The sequence below is a fragment of the Takifugu rubripes genome, chromosome 10, assembly GCF_901000725.2.
Source record: "Takifugu rubripes chromosome 10, fTakRub1.2, whole genome shotgun sequence".
NCBI classification, from domain to species: Eukaryota; Metazoa; Chordata; class Actinopteri; order Tetraodontiformes; family Tetraodontidae; genus Takifugu; species Takifugu rubripes.
The window spans coordinates 773619-797725 of NC_042294.1; the positions used below are offsets into that span (position 1 = coordinate 773619).

Here is a 24107-nt window from a genome sequence, read left to right on the forward strand (position 1 = left end):
TTATCACCTATCATCAGTAGTTTCAGCAAGACTTTCATTCATCCTGCAGAAGCCAGAAAATCCACTGTGTATTATCCATAAGGGGATTACGGATGATTCAAGAGATATACATCTGGAGGAGCGCACATAAATTCAAACATTTGGAATTGGTCCTGATTTAAGCTAGCCCTGCCAATTTACCAATTACTGATCTTTCAGAATACCTCTTCATGGCATACTAATCTAAATTTTAGTGTGTAAAAGTCATTAAAAGAAATGTGAGGAGACATGACATCCCCAGTCTGTGCGAATGTGTGTGTGCAGTACTGGCCTTCCCTTTAGGCAGTAGAATGTCATTTTTGGAGATGATTAGACGGGTTTTTGAACATCATCCATCTCCAAATCCATTCAAAGCCTTGCTGCCTGTGTTTTGGGTGGTCTTGCCCCCGGACAGATTCTCAACTCTTGCCAGCACACGTCTTTTTTAATCAAAAGTGTCAGGAGTTTGACAATTGTGGATGTGAAACTCTTTTGGTAAGTAGCCCGAGCTGCAGGAGGTAAACCTGTCCATGGTACAGCTCTGAATAAAGAAGCAGGAGGTGTTTATTTATTAACTGAGAGGTTCTTTAAATATGTGGGACTTTGTCATAATAGCATCATGTGTGGCTTTATTTGCAGACAACATCTGCTTGTTACTCTTTAATATTCCTCCGGGAGGTACTTTATTACCCCCTAATTCATGTAATTACCTCGTTTCAGTTCCGACTCCACCAATACACCCAAAAAACTCTTCTTCTGAATGATTCTTTATGGGTTGTAATTTGATTTTAATTCCAACCACAATAAACATATTTTGCCTGTGTTATTGGTCTACCACTAATTCTGTTTCCCCGCAATCCCCAGCTGGCTGATATTTTCTCTTTATATGCCAACTCACCCTCTGGAACGGTCCTCTCGATGACGGTGAAATTGGCAGAGAAGCCTTCTTTAGCAATGGCGCTGTCAGTGTTGATTGTAAGTGCCAGGATGCCAGTGTAGGAGATGATCCTGCCTGGGGTGTTCTGCCCGCAGTATCTCCCTATGTATGGACCCACTGGAATGGGGGGGGAACATAAACATGGCTAGTTAGGGTTAACTCAATATTTGTTTGTGTGCCACAGCCATGCAACACATGGGCCTGACAACCAAAGCACCCTGTGGAGGTGTGAAAACTAGTATATCAGTGTGGTATGACACAGACTCCATAAAATCGCTTGAGAAAAGACTCCCGACATTCCATTTCCACTTGCTGCTCAGACACAATGAGAAAAAAGTGCAAGGGGGAGCTGCTGTGTGGGGTTTTGTCTATTGCCATAGCTATAAATTCCTTAGATTTTCCCATCAGAAGTGGACGCAGCCATGGCCGAGGGAGTTTTGTGAAAGAGACCAAATGAATAAAAAGGGAGCAGACAGAATAAAAAGCAGTAATAGCGCAGAAGGGGCATTTCCAGGCCTGCAAATGCAGACAAAAATGTAAAGAGAAGGGGGGACTACTATGATGTATTTACAACTGCATGCTGCCAGCTGTACACTACATTCACATAAAAGGGATACCGCCTCTCTGTGCTCCTAAACTGTAGTTTCAACAGTTTAGATAATGACTGTAGGTGGAGACAGAGAAGTCACATGCTGTTTGTGCCTGAGGCTCAAGAGTAAACCTGAAACCAGTCAGCTAAGAAAAAGGAGCTACAATATTTGCTTTGAACAGTTAAAACTGTTAAAGTTAAACCCACAATTGTTTGATCACTCTTTGTTGCATGATGGTGTTGTCTGGGAAGAGGAGAAGAAATATTACAATAAATCTATAGATATGGGGTAACAAGGGTGCAGCAGAGCAGGAGAGGACATTGACCTTGCTCCATTTTTCTGATGTGTCCTATGATCCATGTACATTCATCGGTGTGTGCTCACAGTGGTGTGAAGAGACCTGCAGCTTATCTGTGATTAGTAATGCTGTGATCAGTGGTGAGTGACAGTCCTGCTTTTCTGTGGCCTCCTGTCATCCAAAACATGACCCTTTCAGTCCGGCCCCTACATTAAATGCACAAGCCTTCCCCCGGGAGTTTACAAGTCAGAGGTGAAACTGGCTCAAATTAATCTTCATAGTTCTGGTGCCTGGCACATGTGCGTGATAGTAGAAATGTGCATTTAAAGCCACCAAAGCTCGGGCTGGAAAAAAAGAAAGGAAGAAAAAACATCTTCCCTTGGATTATCTGCTTGACTCCACCAGTGCTATGAAATATTAAAGAACATCTGCCTGTGCGTTCCTCGAGGGAAGAGTGCCAAAGTAGTGCCAGTCCACTATGGTGTGCTTTGAAGAGAGTGCAGGGATCGGGAGGTGTTATCCCCCCCTTCCCGTGCCTCACGGAGCCCTGCCTTTGTCCAGACATCACCCGTCTCTGCACACTGCAAAGGCCAGTGAACCTTCAGCCTTCTGTGCTAACACACTATCGACCCATCTGGCAACACCACAAATGGCAAAATTCAGTACACTATATTACCCCTGTGGTTTATTTTTGCACAAGGCAGTCTGTCACATGCAACAACACACGAAGGGTGTGAATTGATAGTGTCTAGTTGCTGCCCCAAATAGGCTCAGCACAGGACAAAAGCATGCCGGAGCAGGTCCTTCAAGTGATAGACCTCAAGAATTAAAAGTCAGAGGTACCAGCGGAAACATCTCTTTTAAGCTGTTCTATGTAACATTAATATTAACATGTGCTAATAAAGTGATTTGCAATATTCTCAGCTCAGCAAGCTTTAATTAACACAAATGTTGAGGATGAAATGTGTCCCACCTCAAGGGGGAGGGATTTAAATTAGTATCTGGGATCAAAGGTCAATGCTGTACAGTTCAAATTGGTTGAGAGGCGAGTCCCTTTCTACTTGAAACTAGAAAAGTCATTTTAAATAGATATAATGATGTTAATTCAGTTGTTTTTGCTTAAAGCAGAGAATGCTGCGCACCCCTGAATGCTGAGATGGGTTTGGCTTTTTTCTCACCCAGTAACGGGTGAGAAAAGCTTCCTTGTGGCCCCGCGTTGCGAAAGCCTTGGAGAAAAAACTAGAAATTTCAAAGGTGACTTTGTTCGCTCAGTTCAAAGCCTTGTGCCAGGCTATGGGAGCATCACTTTTCTTTTGACCTGCTGCTATAATTGGGTTTACTATGATACAGCAACAGTTCACCTTGTATTGGGATCCGTTTCATCTCATTTTTTGCAGCTTAGATATGCACTTTGCTTACCTCCAGGAAAGCCATCCCAAATCTCCAGCCGGTCATAGCGGCAGAACACACCAGCAGGGGGCGTTTGGTCTGGTTCCAACTCAAAACTCTCAAACTCCAAAATGATCTCAGACATCTTGGGAGCGAAGATCATGAATGTGCAGTCAAGGTTGTTTGGGTATTTCTCTGGAAAGCCAGGGGACTTTATGACACCGCTGTTGGAGGTGAAGTTTCTGGAACATTCTGGGCCTACAGGAATAAGATACAAAGGCAACATGAGGAGAAGAGATGAAACAGGGATGCAAGTAAGACAGAAAGGCACCTTTTAAGAGACTGTAAGTAATCACTGGAGAGTGATTTTACAGTGTTGATATTGAATGGTTCTCTGTTGCAGCTCATCTGCTGAGTGTTTCACAACCCAGAGACAGATGTCCCCCTTAATACTTCTCCCCTAAGTACTTTGGTAACTTTTCCCCCGTCTTATTGCATTAAATCTGTAGTTCTCAGAACATCTGGACCGTTAATATACACATTAGTGAAACACTTCAGTCACCAGGATGATAGAATCAAGAATAAATAGCTTGATTTTCTCAACAGAAACCTGTCTCTGTCATCAGAACGCGTCTGCAAAACATTCGAGAGGTGCTCAGGGAAATTCTAGCTTAGCTGATGGGAGGTGAAGATGACGGCTTGGTGTGCATCAGCACACATTCTCACTTGAAATGCACATTTTTACAGAAGGAAAAGTCAAAATGTTTATTCACAGCTCCCTGGAGAGCTGCCATTCAGCTGATGAGTTAACACAGGCTTTTTCATGTTAACCAATCATTAAGATTATGATTTAAGAATGAATTATGTGATAAGAAGTGAAGCAGACAGCTGCCAGATTGACAGAAAGAGATATTACAATATGTTTGCCAGGCTTACACACACACACACACACCCACACACACACACATACATACACACACACACACACACACACACACATACACACACACACTCACATCTGAGAAAAATCAGGGCTAACTGTCACCCAAGGTAATTATTTGTTGTCATTATTGGCAGGCATATACCCAGGATGATATCAATTTCATGTCCCTTTGAGAGTCCACAGGATGGAAGCAGATGGAGCATATCGGAACCAAAATTGCTCCGATTTATCAAAAGATAGCGCCTCCATGTTGCAGCCTCAATGATGATGATGGTAAAATGCAATTCCGCTGTTACTCCAGCATCTTACTGGGCTCCACATTCATGGCCATCAGACCCGCTCCATCCTGACCACCAGTAAGTGAAAGGAGTCTTGTTGATTTTCCAAAAAAGCAAGCACCAGTGGGCATTTTCTTTCTAAAGAGAGCTGACATTTAGTGTGGCAGCTAAAGCGCAGCTTTCAAGAAAAGCGAGTACCTTTAATTTCACAGTTTCCCCTTGTATTTACTGTTGGAAAAATGGAAAGACTTTGTTTGTAGCAGAAGCATCACTGAGATGAAAGTGTTGCTGAAGGCTTCAGTTTTGCACTTTAACTCACATAGTTGAGAGAAATATCAGACAGGTTTGTCATGGGAAAAAAAGAAAGAAAGAAAACAACAAAATAAAAGCATTCTTCTTTGAAAGCAGGATCTTGAGTGCATCACATTAGATGCCTGTGAAAGGAACCAAAGGTCTTTGTGGAGTAGTTCCTTTGGATATTGGTTTCTATCCATTTCAATGGCTTCCGTTGTGACCCCTTTTTTCCGCTCAGTAGCTGACCAGAACAGTTTTGGCCACTGGTCATGACTCATTTTGAAAACCTCTGAAATCCTGAAACCGCTAGCACTAAAAACACATAAAACACCTGGAAATTCATATTGTTATTATGCTGATTATGCATAAATAGTGATATAGGGCACGAACATTAAACATTTAATGGATCATTGAATGAATCACAGTAAAACCGAGAAGAATGTCGGAGGGCCAAGATAGATCAGACTATCAGCCAAACGATCGCTTACACCCCCTTCACATGGGGGATCCTTTCTGGCACACCTCAGAAGCTCTATCAAAGCTGCTCACTGATAGTGGTCCTGCTTTTCCCCACCGAGTCCATGCGGGCAGTAAGAACGTGTTGAAAAGGAATGTCAGAAGATGAATGTATGCTACTGCGGGGCTGAAAGCTGTCTCGTATGCAATCAGCGCCCTTCCTTGTTCCAGGGGATGGGATATCTTGCTAAACAACACTTCCTGGGAATCAGACCATCCACCGTCCTGTTTACATGTCCATCAGCAATCGCATATAAATGCAAACATCTACACCTCTATGTGAAGTGTTTAGTCAAGAGTTCTCAGAGAGTTCTCTTATTTTGACTAAGAAAATCGAGTTTGGGAAGTGATTATCTATTAATTATTTAATCAGCTATTTTCTATAAGAAAGGTAGAAGAAGGTAGAAGAAGGTAGAAAGGTAAGGCTGACAGGAAACACACATTCTTTGATTTAATCCCAGATATAACAGCTACAACAAACTCTGCTTCTTTTTAAACAAACAGCCGAGTTTATAACAGGAAGAGGAAAGGAAATAACCTTGAATGCACAACATTAACCAGCAACCTCCAAGAGGGTTCTCAAACATTTACTGCCAGCTGTAATGGATTCCTGTTTATACGGCGCTCTTCTTCTCTGGACTGGGAATAAACAAGTGTCACTCAGCTTCGCCTACGTTCAGGGATTAGGGTTTGTTTAACAGTACGGCAAACTGATATTTAATGGGGCTTTGATTTCAACTGTGCAAGTGTTGCAGATTTATTATAAAGATTAAATAAATATGATTTGATAATAAAGCCAGCGCGGTTCAGTGCTTTACTCTTGCTGATGATGGAGCATCTCTATTGCTTTAAGTGCTGAAAGCTGAACAGTGGCTGAAGGTTAATCATTAAAACAATACCGAGCCAGGGAACAGGCATTTAATGTGTCAGCCTTGTGCTGTTTTCATTCTCAAACCCCTCTCTGTCTCCCTACCCACATATCCATTCTCCTTATTTCCATCTCCCCCTCGCTCCTTGGTGAGGGTTATTAGTGGCCGGAGACAGAGGGGCTGGAGGTGTTGTTCTTGGGCTGGTAAGTAAATCACCAGTGTTTATTTTCCGTGCTGCTTTCTGGCTGATCATTAGCCTGGTTTACAATCTTCCATGACACCCCCCTGTTTATCCTTATGCCACACTGATGGGGGGTTTAATTGTCACTGGAGAATTAACCCTTTCAGCGGTGCATTAAACATTAACCTGAAGCCAGCACATCATCGAAACAGATGGAACGGAAAGGAACCAGCTCAGTGCTGACCTGGTATTTATGGCATTGCCAGCTTTCTGTGACATAGTGTCTTTAGATGGGCTGGGTTTGGGGTGGCAGTGGGAGGTTGGGTGGGTCTGGTAGCCTCCCGTTGGCTCCTGTTGGAAAAGTTTTGTTGTTTTTGGTTTCTATGAGGCCCATGTGTGATGACAGTCTGTCTCCATCACAGATGTGACCTATGCCATCAGAGTGAGGAGCCCATTAAAGCAGAACATGCTGCTGTTAGGCTCCCTGAAACATATAAACCTTGAAATTATTTTCACAGGTGTGTTCTTACAAAGAAAGCACCAAAATATAAAAACAAAATTTCTTTTGTTGAGACACAGTAGGTAATTCTCTTTTTTGACATTTTCAACCCTATCCCATTGAATTGTCATTAATAAATTTCATATAATAATGTGGAAATGGAAACTAACATAGTGGTGGTGGAGCGTGGAACTTTGTAGGCCTGGAGGGTCAAACATCAAGGGAAGATTTTGGCCGATGGAAACATTTACTGAACTTACTATAACACTAAAGATCTCGTCGAGCTCCTCTGTTCAGCCTAAATATGGCTCCTTCCCCAGCTATTCTCTTGTACCCTCCTCATCTGCGCCATCTTACGCTCAGTCTCTCACCAGACATCAACCAATGAAGCACTTCTGCCAATTTGCAGGCTATAAAATAAATAGCCCATGCTAATTAAGACGGCTGGATGGGACGAAGGATTGCACGACTTGCTCCCTTCAGGACCAACTTTACACTGAATACCACTGATGAGAGCTAAGGCTGCAAATGCCAGCATGTTACCATGTGTGAAGGCCTATTTACATAGATTATAGTTTAAATGCCGGCATATGTAAACACACATGGGCAAGTTGGCATGCGATTCCGATGGGGAGCATGTGTTTACATAGCTCTCCTCTGTGGCTATGTTCATCTTTCACATGACCTTTGCTTGTTTTTAGAGATAAAAAAACTCCACCAGATAAAAGGCGTTTGCGATTCCTGATCCCCAGGCCTAGCTGTGATAAACAACTCGCATTCTTTGCATTTCCCTTCATTGGCATGCATGAGTGTGAGCCTCTCGTTCCACTCTACGCTATCGGAACATCTGTGTGCCGTCATTAATGTTACATGTATTAGCAAACACAATGTTTTCCCAGCTAATACCCTGCTTGTTGATAAGCTTGGCTATTCTGCCCACTCTGACTCCCAGCTCGGTTCTTTAACAAACAGAGCTGTTAATTGATCTCGGAGCCTTGTTCTGGGCGACGGCCAGAGCTGCAGTAGTCAAAACACAGAATAAATCCCAAGGATAATGAGGGTCTGTATGTATAGAATACTGAAGTACTTCAGCCTCTGAGCATTACCTTTAATTGCTCGATAGCACCTTGATACCAAATAACATAATTTTACTTGCAATGACTTCACAGGTAAGGTTCTTGAAACACGAGTTTCATGTCCGGAATTTATCCCCCGACTACCTTCTGTCCACATTCTTTTCATCTCAGTGCCGTGTGCATGCTCATCAGTTTCATCTCTTATCACCGCTGTGCCCAACATGCCTCATTTATAATTAGTGCTGGCAAACAGATGAGACTGGAAAATACCGGGCTATTTGTGGGAGGAATGTAGTAGATTTAACAAGCCTATCAAGGGGATGAGGTGATGTGTGCAGATGAGTTTGCCAATGTCGGGGTGGAGTGATGCTTTGATCTCGTAAATAGACTCCAGCAGCTGCCCCGCCATGTTGGTGACACGCAGAAGCTGAAGCGAACAAACACAAGCACCAACACACTCAAGCCCAGATTAAAGGGAAGGTCGGGCCATTCATCATGTCTCAGAGGTCACCAGGGGGAGCATCCTATAGACTGCTGCTAAGGTTAATTAATGAAAGTGGAATCTGTAGCACCTGTCTGCCCTCAAGTCTCACTCCACTCCACCTCCTCTTTTTAATCTACCCGAAGGAAGTCAGCAAACTAACAGGAAATGCTGTCCTTTGTTTTGAAACCTCATAATAAGCAGCTACCTGATTCTAGAATGAAACAGCCCAAAAGGTCGATTATAGGCTGCTCCACTGTTATCCAACAAGATGGCGGACATTTGTTGCAAATCGTATAATAATTCACAAATGGAAAAAGCTGCTACATTCACAGCCCATATGGACCTGGGATTTGTTGCATTTGAATCGAGCCTATTGCTTCCCATACTGTGATTGCATTATTTTAAGCTCGGGCGCCTTCATTATATCACAATGACTGTAAACACATATAGAGAATGCTGACAGAGAAGGTCACTGTGGCTGCGTTTGAGTGACTTCACCAAGCAAATTCATGATTTTAGTTAAGAGCATCTGTGTGCAGGCCACCCACCTGTCTTGAAGATCTCATATCGGATGGAGAAACCTGCTCCGTGTGTCTCATAGTCGGATACAAACTTGATGAAGAGCTGGTTTCCCGAGGACACGACCGGGGAGGGTGCAATCTTCCCACAGTACTTCCCCACGAGCTGACCACTCTCGTCCACGCCGTCTCGTACCTCCACATAGTCATACCTGGGCAAGACAATGGGGGATGTGGCTTTAATAATTTCACAGGTTTTGGTTTCATTTGTCAAATCTGCTCTTGTTCAGGTTCTGTACAAGTGAGTTGCACTGTGATAATTAACACAACCCTTACAAGTCCTTGATTCTCAGAGGAGCATCTGAATGCAGGGCAGCACAGCATATTGTGTAGGCAATGTAGTGGACATGAAACATTATGTGCTAATGAGGTCTCCAGGTTGAAACTCAGAGAACAGGTGGGCAGTCTATGCTTTTATTATATTGACCAAATTTACAAACATACATACACACACATGTGTGTGCGCTGACCAGTTGTTTATCTACCACCGAACCGCAGCCATGCACTAACTGTGCGTGTGCATATCAGCTGTATAGGAGAAAATGGGCACAGAAAGAACTATTATCCTGGACGGAGGTTCAGGGTAGGGTATCGAAGGAGCAGGTGTTAGAGCTGCTCCACACACACGCTCCATCACACACCACATTCAAATGGAATTTCAGACCCACAGCTATTGAAGGCAACAGCCACTTAATTGAGCTGGCACAGAGTTTAGGAGCAGAAGAGGAAAAATAACTTTGAAATTGAGAAAAGGAGCCATCATGCACAAATGTAGGTACACACACACACACACACACACACGCACACACACACACACACACACACACACATACACACACACACACATTCTGGCATGTGAAACTGGAGATGGTAGCTGAATGGGTGGTGAGGGTAGTCTAAGTACCTTCTGGTTATCAACATGTGCATTTAGGACCTTGTTAACAGTGTACATTAAATGAATATGATTTGTGGTTTTTTGGTTTTTCACTTCTGCATGTGTGCCAACATGTGACGGCTCAGATGACTTTTCCATGTTGTGTTTTGACTGTGAGCTCCACTCCAGAAGCAGATTTCAGATCAGGTTTCCACAGTTTTTAATTGTCCATAACGCTTGTACCTGCCCCTTTTTCCACCACTTAAGGGAACATTCTTGCCCAGCTTTTGATAACGTGCCACAAGAGTCCTGCAATTTCATTTGAGACCCAATAAAAGCAATTCTACTGACTTCATCCTCCATCTTCAGGAGAGGCGAGAGGTGAGACAGAGGAGGTGAGAAAGCAGATCTTTTGGGCTTTTATCAGAATATTACAACAATTTATTGGACTCAGCTAGCGGAACAGAGGAACTTAATGTAGAGACATCCTGAAGTGATACTGAAAATTGGATCCCCTGAGGAGGTGTCAAAGGATGGATGACCTCACTCTTGTTTCCGCTCGGAGATTTAAGATGACATAGAGCTGTCAAGTCTCTTGTTTCTTTAAAATTTTAGTATGTAGGATGAACATTTCTGGACAGAAAACTGGCTCTAACACAGGTTTGTGTCCGTGGAACCTCATTTTTCAATGAAAGCATTCAACTTCTATGATAAGTCCATTCCTTAAGCACCTCTTTTTATTCCTCCCTGTAGTGTTTTTAGACGTCTTCCACCTGTGGCAACAACCGAGTTCACCTTACACAACTACCACTTTGTTCTTTGACTTTATCACCTGCAGCGCAGTAAAAAATACTAGTTGCACGTGGTGTTTACAACGTCATTCCACCCCCATCCTCTGCAGCTAAACAGTGCTCATTATTTAGTTTGAAATGCTCCCCTAGTTTTTTTTCCTTTCTGCTGCAATGACATCATTGTTATTTTAGTCACCAGAGCAAATATTTATGCGGGTGGTGAGGAATTTAAAGCCAAACCCCCCCATAACAGAAAACCTTAAGCTAAGCATTAAACATATGCACATTCTGATTTTACTGCAGCCCCATTAACAGTCGATTAACATCATGTTTTCATTTCACCCTATTCACCACCTAAACAAGAAGAATGCTCCAATTTTACTCTCAATTCCAACTCCCCACACTTCCTGAAAAAGCTGTTTATTGCATTTGCACTCTGCTGCTACAGCTTGGATGTCCCCCCTGTAAAAGACGGCACAGTGGGAGAGAAATGATGCAGATGGCAGAGAGAATACGCCCTGGGGATTCTCGCTGTGCAAGGAAGGAAAGAGACAGACCTCCTTTTTGAAAATGTCTCTATTTGTGCCTAAATGACTCATGTGTCAGCCAGAACTCCAATGTTTTTTATGCTGTTCTGCTCAAGTATACCATCTAACCAGGCCCTTATCATCTGGAGGACATTATGCTTGGAAGAGCCGCATTAAATAGCTCCAATCAAGTGGTCGGAACCCTCGTGACGGCTCACTTCTTGGGCCGTGATTCCGTAGATGGGAGAGAATTACCCAGGTCTCCATGTATAAGCTCAGAAAAATGGGAGAAAAAAATTGGAACGATAATTTCTATTTTTATTTAATTAAAAATCCTGGATGTAACAATGTGGTCCAACATTTTGGGCCTCTCCTGTAGTTGAAGATTTACACCCTTTTGGACCAACCTCAGATTGAACCTTTCTGACCAAGCACATAAAACACAGATTAGGCACAAGAGCAACATCTGCAGGTGGTGCACACTGGAAAGGGTAAGATGTCTCTTTTTAAGCCCCCCAGAATGGTTACTAGGATAAGTGGACAATGGCTTCCAACAAGGCTTTGATCTTAGATTCTCATCGAGGAGACGAGGGATAAATTCACAGCATAACTGTAATGCAAATTTCCAAGTTGAACTTGTGACTTGTAACAGAAGAGAACATGAATGGCGTGTCTCTATTCAGTAAATCCTGCTCAGCAACGCATGGTTGTCACTCTTACTCATTGTCAAAATAAAGTCCAGTTGAGCCGTGCACCTATTTATCCATCTATACTGTTTGGGTCTGGGTGGGCCTGCCACACACAGGCCCCACACATACACACACGCAAACATGTGTACACATACACACACGTTGAGCTGCCTACCACGCTGCTAATAGTGAAAATGGTTTTCCAATCCAATGGGGAAATTAAAGGAGAAAAAGAGAGGGGTGCTGGGGTTGGTGGCAGCGGAGGTTTGAATGTATGTAATTCTCAACGACCTTCGCTTCACCGACTCAAATGTATTAGCCTGCTTTCTTTCTGCAGGCACAGAGAGAAAGCAATCCGCTAGTGTCAAACAAGAACATTAGCCCTCCTCGTGAAGCCGAAGAGAAGGCGACAAACCACCGGCCTAACAATATAACGGTTATATTGCCTGAAGCTTTCCCATGGAAATAATCTTTCCTCCCACTATAAATGTCTGTTAGATTGTGTTGCCTTTGTAGAACCATATCAGAGGCAATGGAATAATGCCACGACAGACTGTATAAGCCTCATACAATCAGTTAGAGTTTTTAATCAGGCCATTTATAAGCTCAAACTTATGGAAATCACCAAAACAAGAGATTTTCTTACTTTCATCCACTCGGATGGATAAAAACACAAATGCCCCAGTTCCTCTCTCTGGTGGCTGTCACAGCACATGTTCTACTGCATGAAAACATGTCGCCTTCCATGTCAAAAGGTGGAAAAGACCTCTGAAATTAACTTGGGACAGCTCTGTGGGTCCAAGGGAAATCAACAGAGAACAGCATTTTGTATTCAGTTGTCAGAGAACTCAAACTCCTGACGACTTCTCATATTAACGACTTACAAAGTGTCACCTGGGTCTCCAAGAAAATAAATGAAAAACTAAAATCATGAACATAAGAGGAGCTTATCCAACATACTTTTAGTGTGCCCAGAGGATATCAATTTCCCATCTGTGCCTTGTTGCATTCAAGAGCAATGTCTCCTTACAGGAAGCTCTCGGTTCACGTGAACCCAAATCAATGTTGAGTGAATGTAAAGATACAATGAAACCTCATTAAAGAACAAAACTTGCAGCTACTATATCGTTCTTCAAAATTCTTCAGTCTACTCAAAGCACACAGTTAAATTTAGCCTAATTTTTTTCAACTGAGGTAAATATGATTGTTTACAGTTAATTTAGCAACGATTATAGGCAAAATATTGAAATTTGGGAGCCATTAGGGAGGAGCTGATGACCTATAAGTGTATAACTGTTCCTGGTGGCTGATACTATTACAACTGTTTGTCTTGAGGTATTCTCCCTCCTATTGGGATATTTGCAGCACATGTTTAGCAAATTGCAACTGTTTTATTCCCTTCAGAATCAGTAAAACATTCACACCAGTGACTCGCGCTTGCAGCAGATGCATCTTCATGTCTTCCCCGAATGCTAGATATAATTCCACCATGTAAAGATAAATTAAAACGGCCATTATTGGTTGTTTTTTCCCGCTAAATTTCTGAAACTATTTCCACGAGGAATGTTTATTATGAATTTTCAAAAGCTTTCCTTCAGCTAAATGTGCAGACTGTTGAAAGCATCTCAACATGGGAACCCACATGGCAGGATAAACTGCCAACCAATCACAGCTGATGGGTTCAGAAGTGGTGGCTTGTCAGTGAAGGCAGGAGGGCACAATTGCTTTGCTCGCTATGATGTTGCCACATGGATGGATGGATGGATGGAAGATATAAAAAAGATGGAACGCTCTGCCACAACTGCCCAGCTGGCCTCTTTAAGTGTCGACACCACAGGTTGGAACACGGTCGCATGGTGAACATGGTTCGATGTTGTGGCCCTTCCTAAGCTGCATACTCACACTTGTGAAGAGAAGTTTTCATTAGCAGTGATGAATTTAGTTTGCCACCACCCATTAGCCTTCATAATTACACTGCTGCCGTCAACAATCAGATGAATGAATTTGGCTACTTACACCCAATTATTTAATCCCCCCTCCCTGTGCAGCTGGCACAATATTGCTTTATTGAGCATGAGCTGAGATAGTGAATTCAGCCCTAACCCTTTACATTTTGTATGTGGGCGGGGTGGGGAGGGGTCTTTTTTTTTTATAGAGCACAGAACCGGCTCATACTGCTGTGACCTAGAACCATAAGGGTGGGAGGGTAAAAACAGGCAGGGGAAATAAAAGTGACCACAAAAGCTGCCTCTGTTAGTGTGTTGACTAAATATCTCCCCCCACCTCACATGTAAGGACTAAGTTCAGCTGACTTTCCCATTCCCATGGACGTCTATGAACATGCCCGAGGCCTCATTCATAGCTGTGCCTATTTGACCGCTTAAAATGACAATAATCTGGAGCATGACAAACAGGTCAGAACAACATAATTCAATGCAAGCAATTATCAAATCAAATCAAATCAATCTTTATTTGTATAGCGTCTTATACAATCAAAATTGTTTCAAGGCGCTTTCCAAAATCCCAGGGCCTAACCCCAGACAAGCAACAGTGGCAAGGAATTATGTATCAACAGTTTAGCCAGAAAATACAGTCCTCTGTTTGGATCAGAAAGGGCAGCGTTAGAAATGATCAGTCAAAATATCTGTTTCCCACTGAAACTGACTGAATCCAAATGTAAAATCCATTCCTAAAACATGGAGGGATGACATTTGCTACCTAGCAAAGCCGGTCTCGTGACTGAAAAAGACAAACAAGGCAGCAGAGTAAGATGCTGATCTTAACTGATAGATTTTGTTTTTACATATGATAACCACTTACGTTTGTCAATACATAGTGTGTTTTTTGTAATTTTAGTATTCAAGATATTTTGTTCATTGATGTTAATGTGAAGAGGCCTACTTTTGGTGGATACTGGCTGAATTTCAAAATAAAATCCAGTAATGCATGACAATGCCGACAGAATACCGCCGCTTGTTGATGACGATTCCCTGAATCAATGTCAAAAAGGATTCATGAGTTTGTACAAACCCAGAAACAAATATAGAAAATTGACATTAGGAATAAAAAACAACTGGAGAGATTTAAAGATGCGATAGGAAAGTATAAAAAAGTGGACAGGGAAAGGGCAGAAAGAGAAGCACTTCAGGTCATTTCTTGGAACCATTACAGCAGCGAATGGCTCCAACTTGACATTTGAGAGAATCTCTGATTACGCAGAAGAGAGGGGCACACAGAGGTGAGCGAGGAGAGAATCCTCCACAGGGGTCTGCGGTGGGGCTGAGATGATACTACAATGAGAAGTCAAGGGTAAAAATAACATGTGGGGCTGGTGTGACACAGCAGGCTAACACGTGTAGACTGCCTTTGTAAAGTTACTGCCCTTACTATGTTTATGTTGCATGCCCCCCCCCCCCCCCCCTTCATGCAGCCTCATTCCAGCCTACTGTATAATGATGATGTAGTAATGCAGTAGGAATTTTAAGCCTCATCCCAAACTGAGGGGACCTGAACTCATCTCATATTGCAGTATATTCTAGAAGAAAATATAACTGATGCTCAGATTCTCCAACCACACTTGGGACAGGACATATCAATTAAATGGGAATATATTTGGACTTTTAATGTATCAGAGTCAGACTTTAGAAACTGAAGTCACTGGAGCCAGAATCACCTTGGAAGATGAAGGTCTACCTAGACAAACTGATTTCTTCTGCTTTTTCCTTCAATAATATGTTGAAGCAGGTCTTAATCCTAACTGGGTGTCACATCTCCTGCCTTGCCATTAATGATTAAACAAGGCAGAAATTCTCAGCTATGCTCACTGCTAATCTGGATATTTTTTTGTCAAGACCTTAACGACATTTAGCCACGTCAAATCAAGAACAGTGTCCCGTTTGTTTGGAGTGTGCCAGAAAAGGGTGGCGTTTGTTAGTGGACACAAGATTACTGGATATCCTGCCCCTGTGGACATGGATGTGTATCATCGGGGTCTGACAAGAAAAAGAAACATGAGGAAACATGTATTGTCAGCATCCTTGCGCCAGTGACCTACTGAACTTCACAGGGAACTGAATGAAGCATAACTTTGAATCCTACCAGGCGGTGACCAAACAATAATATTAGAATGGAATATTCAGATTGCTGGGAAAAGTTAGGGATGCACCCTGCTGAGTAATGGACTGCGTCTGGGCCAAGAGGATCAGGCTGCAGTGAGAGGAATCAAAAGAAGCAGAAGGAGGAGGAGGAGACCACAGGAGGAGAGCAGAGGAGGAAGGGGGGAAGATGAGGGGAGTTGAGGATGGGGGTCAAACAGAGGTAAAGCTTTTGGGTGCTGTTCAAATCTCTCGTCTCTGCAGTGGGCAGGAAAAGAGAGAAAGTGTGGTAGGTGCGATGACGCTGTTGCCGGGTGAAAAGGAAACAGACTGGCGAGGGAGATATAGGAGTACTAAGGCTTGTAAGTGCTCCAGTTGATAAAAAAGAGCAGGAAGAGAAACAAAAGAGAGACGTGTAAATAACCGATCAATCCATCCTGACTTTTTGTAACACGCAATGTGGCTTTAAATGTGTTGTTTTTATTTTATTCTAGTTTAAAAATAAATTTGAAGCATTGTAATCCATTGATTGACTTTTTTCCCCAATTATTAACACTCAAATCTTACTCATTTGAAGGACTTCAAAATGTCTATTAAAATATGCAAATGAAAAACGGCCAATATAAAGGAAGCAGTGACTGGAGTGTTGGATTATTTCAGCTCTGTGGAAACACAAGTTTCTTTCACTTAGTTCACTGGACTCTCTTTGTGTTTCTTTTTATTTATTTATTTATTTGTTTGTTTATTTGTCAATCTGTGTTCTGTGGTAGAAAATGGCTGAATATCACAGGTTTGGTGCATTTGTGTATTTGAGTCTCAAATAAGTCGTTGAAAGCATCAAACGAGGAAATGCCTTTGGTGCTGTGCCTTGAAATCTTGAGCTGCAATTACGGAAATGCAGATACGCATTTAAAACAATGGGCAAAATTCCCATGGAATTTCACAGGGATTTGTTGAATTTATGTCACAGTTGCAACTACACAAATAAGGTTGACAAATAAGTGCTGGGATGAAGCTAAGGAAGTATCATGAAACATCCTCCCACCAGCAAGTTTCTTTTACATGGCTCCATAATGGCTGGTGGCCTGAGGGCAATAGAAGTAATAACTGCACTGGGAATTATTCAATTAAATGTTTCAACCAACCACTCACTCCCACCCCCCACCCCCGCTCTCTGGCATTCTTTCTCTCTTCTTATTCTTTTCACTGTACTCAATGCAGGGGGGGGGGCTGCAGAGTTGCTAGGTCAGAGAGCAGTCTGGGCTGGGTGTTCCATGACCCGGTCATCTGGCTGGATGTGCAACTGCTTGGCTGGGGGGGTAGAGAGACAGTAAAGCCTCACTATCTCCTTAACTGAGTATAATACAGCAGGAATAGTCAGCCAGAAGCAGCAAACCTGAAGGCAAACCACACAGGAAACTTGTGACCATACAAAATACATTGGGGACAGTAAAAGGCAGAGGGACAAAACAAAATAAGTTTAATAATAGATACATGTTGGCTAAGAAATGTAGTAAGGATTCAATTTCCCTGGAATGCGAATGAGCTCATCAATACAATATTTACCATTTAAAACCACATCTTTCTTCCCATGGTTGCTTTGGTCTGGTTGGGCAGGGAAAGCTTAATTTTTTCCAGTGATGCAGCACTTCAAAAGCCAAACAGGTCATGCTGTGAAGGCCTTATGCCAGGCACTGCATTGCTTCGGTGGTGCTACTGAGCTAAGAGGCTGAATGCTTGGCACTGAAGACCTGAACTAAGTGCTGAAGGTGAGCCAGCATTTTCCTACATCCCAAAGGTGACTCTCGCATAAAATTTGAACTTTTTTGCCAACATGAAAGTTGACTGTCCTGGGGTATCATCTTTGGACACCCTGAAGGTTTTCACATAAAGGTTTTAAGGGACTTCTTACTTATCCCTATGTACGTAACAGACATTCTATAAAGACTGGCCACTCACCAGAGATATGGCCTGCTAATAGCACTTTCAGAACCACCCTACTGTGATAATGCCACAATGGTTGCTGTGGGCTGAAATTTACAGTCAATTCCCAGCTACCTAACAAAAGAAATAAAGTCATAAGGGAAATATTGGAACAGTGGGTGCGATGCAAAAGAAAAGACTACAACTAATGATGTCAATTTAGTGGGGAGGGATCCAGCAAAGAGCAAACAAAGAGAGGGACTGTGAGTGGCTCTAATTGAATCAAGTGCAGTGGGGTACCACCCCATCAATCACTGTCGGCTTGACGCCTTTGCCGAATCACGCAGTGCTGAGTGGTAGAGAAACACCGATGAGTTGATGGCCTGCTGAGCACAGAGCTCTCCTGTCCCAGGGATGTGAGACTGAGACAGGCAAGTGCTTGGCTTTACTTCCTAACTACAAAACCCTTTTACCCACTGCAAACAAACTTTGCTTCACCCAGCACCTCTCTGGAGACTTGCCTGATTGTTTGAATGAAGGACCTTGTGGTCGAGCACTTACTCCCTGCCACTGCTTGAGGATCTACAAGCAACAGAATGTGAGGGAAACAAAGTGGCAAGCGTAGGACCAGGGCCACATCAGTCAAAGTCACACATCCCTTCAAGGTTGGACCACCGAATGAAACCTGTTTGACAAGCCTTGACACGGCGTACTAAAGTAGATCTTTTGATCAGTTCAGCTAAACTAAGCTTTCTTTTGCCTTTCTCCTCTGTGACAGGAGGAGAAGTAAGACATTGGGAGGTGTAATCTCAACATGATCCACCCCTGATTGAAGCTTCCCTACCCACATAGCCTGAACTGAGTTTGTTCCTTATTCATCAATGCTCCCCGGGGACACTTAAATATCATTTGATAGAAAGAAAAACAGGTAAGTGACAATAACCTGTTGGGGGTGGGGGTTGGGGGTTGGGGGTTGGGGGGGCACCTACTGCTGGCTGTCCTTTGCAAACTAAAAGGCCGTATTGAATTGTGTGACAGAATGAAAAATGAGTAAGCAATTTCTTCCTGTCAATATGAGTCCACATTCAGAAAAGGCCAAATTTGGCAATCTCATTTTTTTTTCTCTAAGCTGTGTAGGTCACTGATCTATTTCACAAGAAAATTCCATATAAGGATGTTTGTATTGCTAATACTGGACAGGAAAAGAAGAATTCATTAACTGCATGCCAGATAAAGGTTACTGACACTCATTCCTGGGGCACTACCTCCCACATAAAAATGAGAAATGCAACAAAGATATGCATGAGACTGTATGATGATATGTGACTGATGCATTGGGATATTTAGGAGTGCAGGCCTTGTCTAGTCTTTGTGTTTTCCCCTCCTTCTTTCCTGTTTTCCTGCTCCTCTACTGTGAAGTGGACCCCCCTCCTGCTGTGAGGTAGAGTGGCTCGCCTCCTGGTTTTGGTCAGGCGGTGCATGAATCAAAGTGGTGACAGAGCAGCGGGGTGGATGGCAGATGCCACGGCCAGAATGCTTTTCAATCAGACTGCCCTTCCAAGCAACATCCAAGGTGAAACACTTCACCAGCAGATGAAAGAAAGAGGACTGTCAACCCCATGGTCACATGCATATTGCATACATGCAGGCACACATGTGCATGGGTCCACTTTAATCCCACTCATTAGCCAGGGAGCAGCCCCTCATGTTTAAAAGAAATGAAGGGCAGAAATGAGAGTAATGAGAGTGAAGGTCAATAGCTTTGTGATGCAACATCTCTGTCTACTGTCCTGCCTATTCTGCCCTGTCGTTAATTAAGAGGGTGAAACACTGGCTGAGGCTGAGGCTTTCATTGGCTTTGAATTTCTCAGCCTCTATGTAAAAGGATGTTTTGCAGATGCCAAACAGGAGGATGTACTGTCAATGAAATGTAAGATGTGCTCACATTTGCATCTGGAAGTCTTCCCACAGTGCCAAATAAGGTCTGATCTAATTGCTGTGAAGAGCAAACAATACCACAAATAGGATTGCTCTCTGACAGGCCTTTCATGGTCAATTTTTTAAATGCAATTGGTTCTCTGTTGTGAACGGTTGGAGTCTGAGGAAAAGGCCAGGTGCATAATTTTGACTGCTATTGTCCTGCTATTGTCCAACACGCTGGCTATAAAAAATCACCCAGCTTGGGTTTTATCCTGTTGTCTGTGTTTTTTGGTTTCACTTTGAAACAATGCACAGATGCTTCTCTGTCCTGTGTGATATATAATAACCTGTGTAATAATGTGCTCATGTTTACTTTAACCACATAGCAAGAAGTAGAAACACAAACGCCTCCATATGCCGCATTGTTTTGTGTGTGAAATCATATACATAATTGTGGGCTGCATGACAATAGTGTCATTGTCGGTTGCTATGACAACCAGCTACGGAGGTGTTGTTACTTGTGATAGGAAATAAGCCATCTGACACCAATAGAAAATAAGTCAAAACGAGCCAAGAAAAGTTGAAAAAAAGCACCATGTGGGGTAAAAGCATTAAAAACGTCATCGAGGCTTGTACCCTTGGCCATCTTCTCTCAAAATCTTTACTGCCACACAACAGTTTAGTAAAGATTCCTGTTGTGCTAATACCTTCATTTTTCACCAGGACAATGGCTGAATGGTCACACAGCCGCATTTGTCCATGGTTGCTCTACAGAGGAGCATGAGAAGGGAGCGAGAGTGGTAAGGAGAGCTGATTTCAGATTCAGTTAGGAGTTATTACTGATCCCCAACAGGGAAGCTCCATCCACTCTTTTATGTTATTGTAATAATGACTATACATTATATACATCATATTTACTATAAAGGGAAAAAGAGGAGTGATGATGTAGTCAGGCTTGAATCTTTTCCCACAAATCCTTTCTCTACCCTCTCTTTCTAGAATTAAGTGGCATTCTCTGGAGGGACCTATGACCACATCTCAGAGGAGTTCGTGGGGTTCTACATGACAAAGACTGACTCAACTCCCCCCAAAGTTGCTGTTAGTCATCCCTGGAGTCCAGGCCTGTCAGGAATGCCAGGAAGGGCAGGATGTCTATTGTGGAAGGTGCGTGCAAAGAATGTTTGCCTTCCCAGCAGGCCCAGCAGCTCCCAGCAGGGATATTGGTGTAAAGGGGCACTCGGGACAGAGAGTGGGGACAATTAAAGGAGGCAAGCGCGCTTTTCAAAGCATTGAGCTACAGACACACAGGTATACTTTCAGACCTCTAAAAATATGGTGAGGTGGAAGGTTTTTGGTTGTCTTTGAAATCCCCCTTGAGACAGCATTCCTCAAACGTACCCGCTGCTTGGCACCCGCCATATAGCTAAACTGTATCCACCTAGAACTCCTCCGCACAAGGTGTCTCACTAAAATCTCTGTGGAGTTCAGAAAAATATCCTCCAGACAAAGAGGAAAGCACAGAGACTGAAGCTTCTTCCTTTTCCCCTGTTTTTGACAGTGCAGCCTAGACCGACTGCCTGCGAAAGATTCCACTGGGCTGAAAAAGTTCTTCTTGCTCAGTCAGCAAATCTGGTGCCATCAATGATTCATAATGTTGTCTGGAGTCCAGTATGTCTATAGAAAGTTGGTTCTCCTACTTGGGCTGGAAAGAAGAAGATGGTGAGAACAGCTTGTAGCTCAGTATGATCTTGTCAGCTATTTATGAACCAAAACTTCCTTCAAAACTCAAGTTATCCACCCTATAAATTAAATAAATCTGTGTTATGAGGTCCCTGGCACCTGCTTGGATTCAGACGCCAGAATCAGACAGGCCTTATCAGATTTCAAAAACAGAGAATGGAATGGATTTGAACAAAAGTCAGCCTGTTTACTTCAGGGTTGTTTTAAGTTGAGCTTACCTTGCTCATTCGACTGATTTTCAAAGCTGAACTGATGTCACATATTTGCCTTGATGTGGGCTCTGCCTCCAACTTTGTGAGCTGGGAGAGTGGCAGGGGTGGCCCCTGAAACTCTGCTCTGTGAAAGTCTACAGCCATGCGTGAAAGGTAAACACGTTCTGCATTTAGAATTGCAGGGCTCATTTAGTCGCCTTATCTCTGAGATGAAGTGTTTTCCTCCTCCTGCTCTCATGATAGAGGCCTCTGCACTTGCCCAAACAAACCGGTCAAGGGTAGTGTGCACGTGCACCGAACGCCATCATGGCACTCAGCAAAAAGGCCTTTTTTTTTTCTTTGACGAGCTCCACTTTGAGTGCTTCTTGTTTGGTTTGCTGATAACAGCCATGTTGAGGAACATGTGGTGCATGTGTGTTCCATTTACCCATTAATTAGATTGCAAGGCAGTGCACTGAAGCATGCATCGCAGCCCTCCTCCTCACCTCCACCCGCCCTGCCAGTCCATCAGATAAGGAGCCCCACTCAGGCTCTCATCAGTTTCCATTCTGCATGGCCTTGTTTGGTGAGGGGAGTTTGTAAGAACATATTGACTCCAACACAGATCACACCAAACTACTGTCTAGAGATATGAGAAACAATTCCTCTCCTATAATCAGGTTACCCTTGACATGCCTTGTCAGCGATTAACACAATAACCCTTCTCTCATGTTACATTATGCTGTAATTTGGAATTAAGGGGAAATGAAGTTACCTTCTTGGCCACATGGCTCGTCTTTCATGGATAAAGTCGCACATGGTGAAACACATTATGAACTAGACGCCCATGAAAATCCACTCCATTAAAACTTTAAAAGTTAAACGGTATATTGCTATAAATAGGAAACAGGCCAGGTTCTGTGTGGCCCACGTGAATCACAGAAGGTTTTGTGGTTGTTTAGATGTCATTTGTTAGCACAGCCATTTGCGCGACTCTTTAGAGGGGCCTGAATATAGGTATTGATATGGTTGGGTTGCTCTGAATGAGGTATAACATACCACAAACGTCACAACACACACCCACAATAAAATCCACCTGCTGCAAAAGATGATAAAAAAACTGAGATTAGCGATCTGTCGTCATATCACCTAAAAACAAAGTCCACACAATTTTCAACTGGGGGGCTGCCAATCTTTAGCCTGGGGGGACTAAAATCTGTTTTACTGCATGTGTTTAGACACAGGAAATTCATTCCTGGCTAATTTGATTAGAACAAGCATTGTTACTGTGACCCACCACCCCACCCCTCACTTCCTGTCCTTTCCTCGCCCTCTTTCAAACTGAGAATCTTGGACAGTTTAATAGTCCCTCTGGTGCTGAAATTGGACCTGAAAGTAGTGTCAAGGAGCATCCAGCCTTCAAAAGACAGCCGCATTCAGCCTGCCATAAATCTCTGACAGCAGTTAAAAATAAGGTTAACGCCAGAATAAAATCCAGGATTAATAATGACAGTAAAAAGCATTCAAATGTATAGTGAGGGAGCACAAAAAGAGGCACAGGGTCTAGACTTTGGGTGGATCGGAGATACAGTGACAGGATCCAGCAGAGCCCCATTGTCTTTCAAGCCCTGCAGCGAAAATAAACAGCTTAGAAAGAGCAGGGCAGAGGCACCGACACCCGCTCTCGAAACCACGCATGCATGGACGGGGTAATCAGCACAAGGCAGCCTGCACGGGCTGAGGCTCACCTTAGGCCAACCACACTGACACCAGCTCATCACATTACTGTCTCTCTCTGATTTCATCAGCTTAAACCATCTATCTGACAACAAGTTAGCCGTTAACCTTTTGTTGAATGTGACAGCTCACAACTTAAAGTCAAATAAGGATCAGTAACTAACTGTCACTGAGAGCTTCCACTTAGATTAGTACTGAAAGCTAATTGTGAGTTGGAATCAGATGACAGCCATAAGTAACAAAGGAGAGATTGTGTATTATGAAAAGGTAGGGGTTGTATGTATTTGTGTGAAGAGTAAGATGGTTGTGTTTGTGTAATGTGTGTGTGTGTGTGTGTGTGTGTGTGTGTGTGTGTGTGTGTGTGTGTCGGGGGGGGGGGGGGGGGGGGGGGGGGGCATTTCATTCCACAAAGATGACCCGCTCTAAACCCAAATGGCAGGGGTGAAACTGCAACTCATGTCGCGCAGAGCCGGCGGCTTCTCGGAGCCTTCGGACACTAGATGGCGTAGTTTCACGTGCAATGCACGAGGGAAAAGAGGGCCCGAACTCCATCATCCCTTCCCCCACCCACATATATTTATGTGTATCAAATATAAATAAACGTATCACAGTGCGGTTTCACAAATTGAGCCCTACCAAGAAAAGAAAAAAAATCCAGAAGGCTAATTTTT

General features: G+C 43.2%; 1 protein-coding gene across 4 annotated transcripts in view; it reads right to left on the minus strand.

The window, feature by feature from the left end:
• The window catches only part of nrp1a (neuropilin 1a), a 52808-nt gene that overhangs the window by 25331 nt on the left and 3370 nt on the right, over positions 1-24107 (minus strand). For all 4 annotated transcript variants that reach the window (XM_029842660.1, XM_029842658.1, XM_011621600.2 and 1 more), the window contains 3 exons: positions 8921-9102; positions 3263-3490; positions 917-1072 (listed from right to left, as the gene is read on the minus strand). In XM_029842660.1, coding sequence (XP_029698520.1) covers positions 917-1072; positions 3263-3490; positions 8921-9102 — 566 coding nt within the window. The remainder of the gene's footprint in view (positions 1-916; positions 1073-3262; positions 3491-8920; positions 9103-24107) is intronic.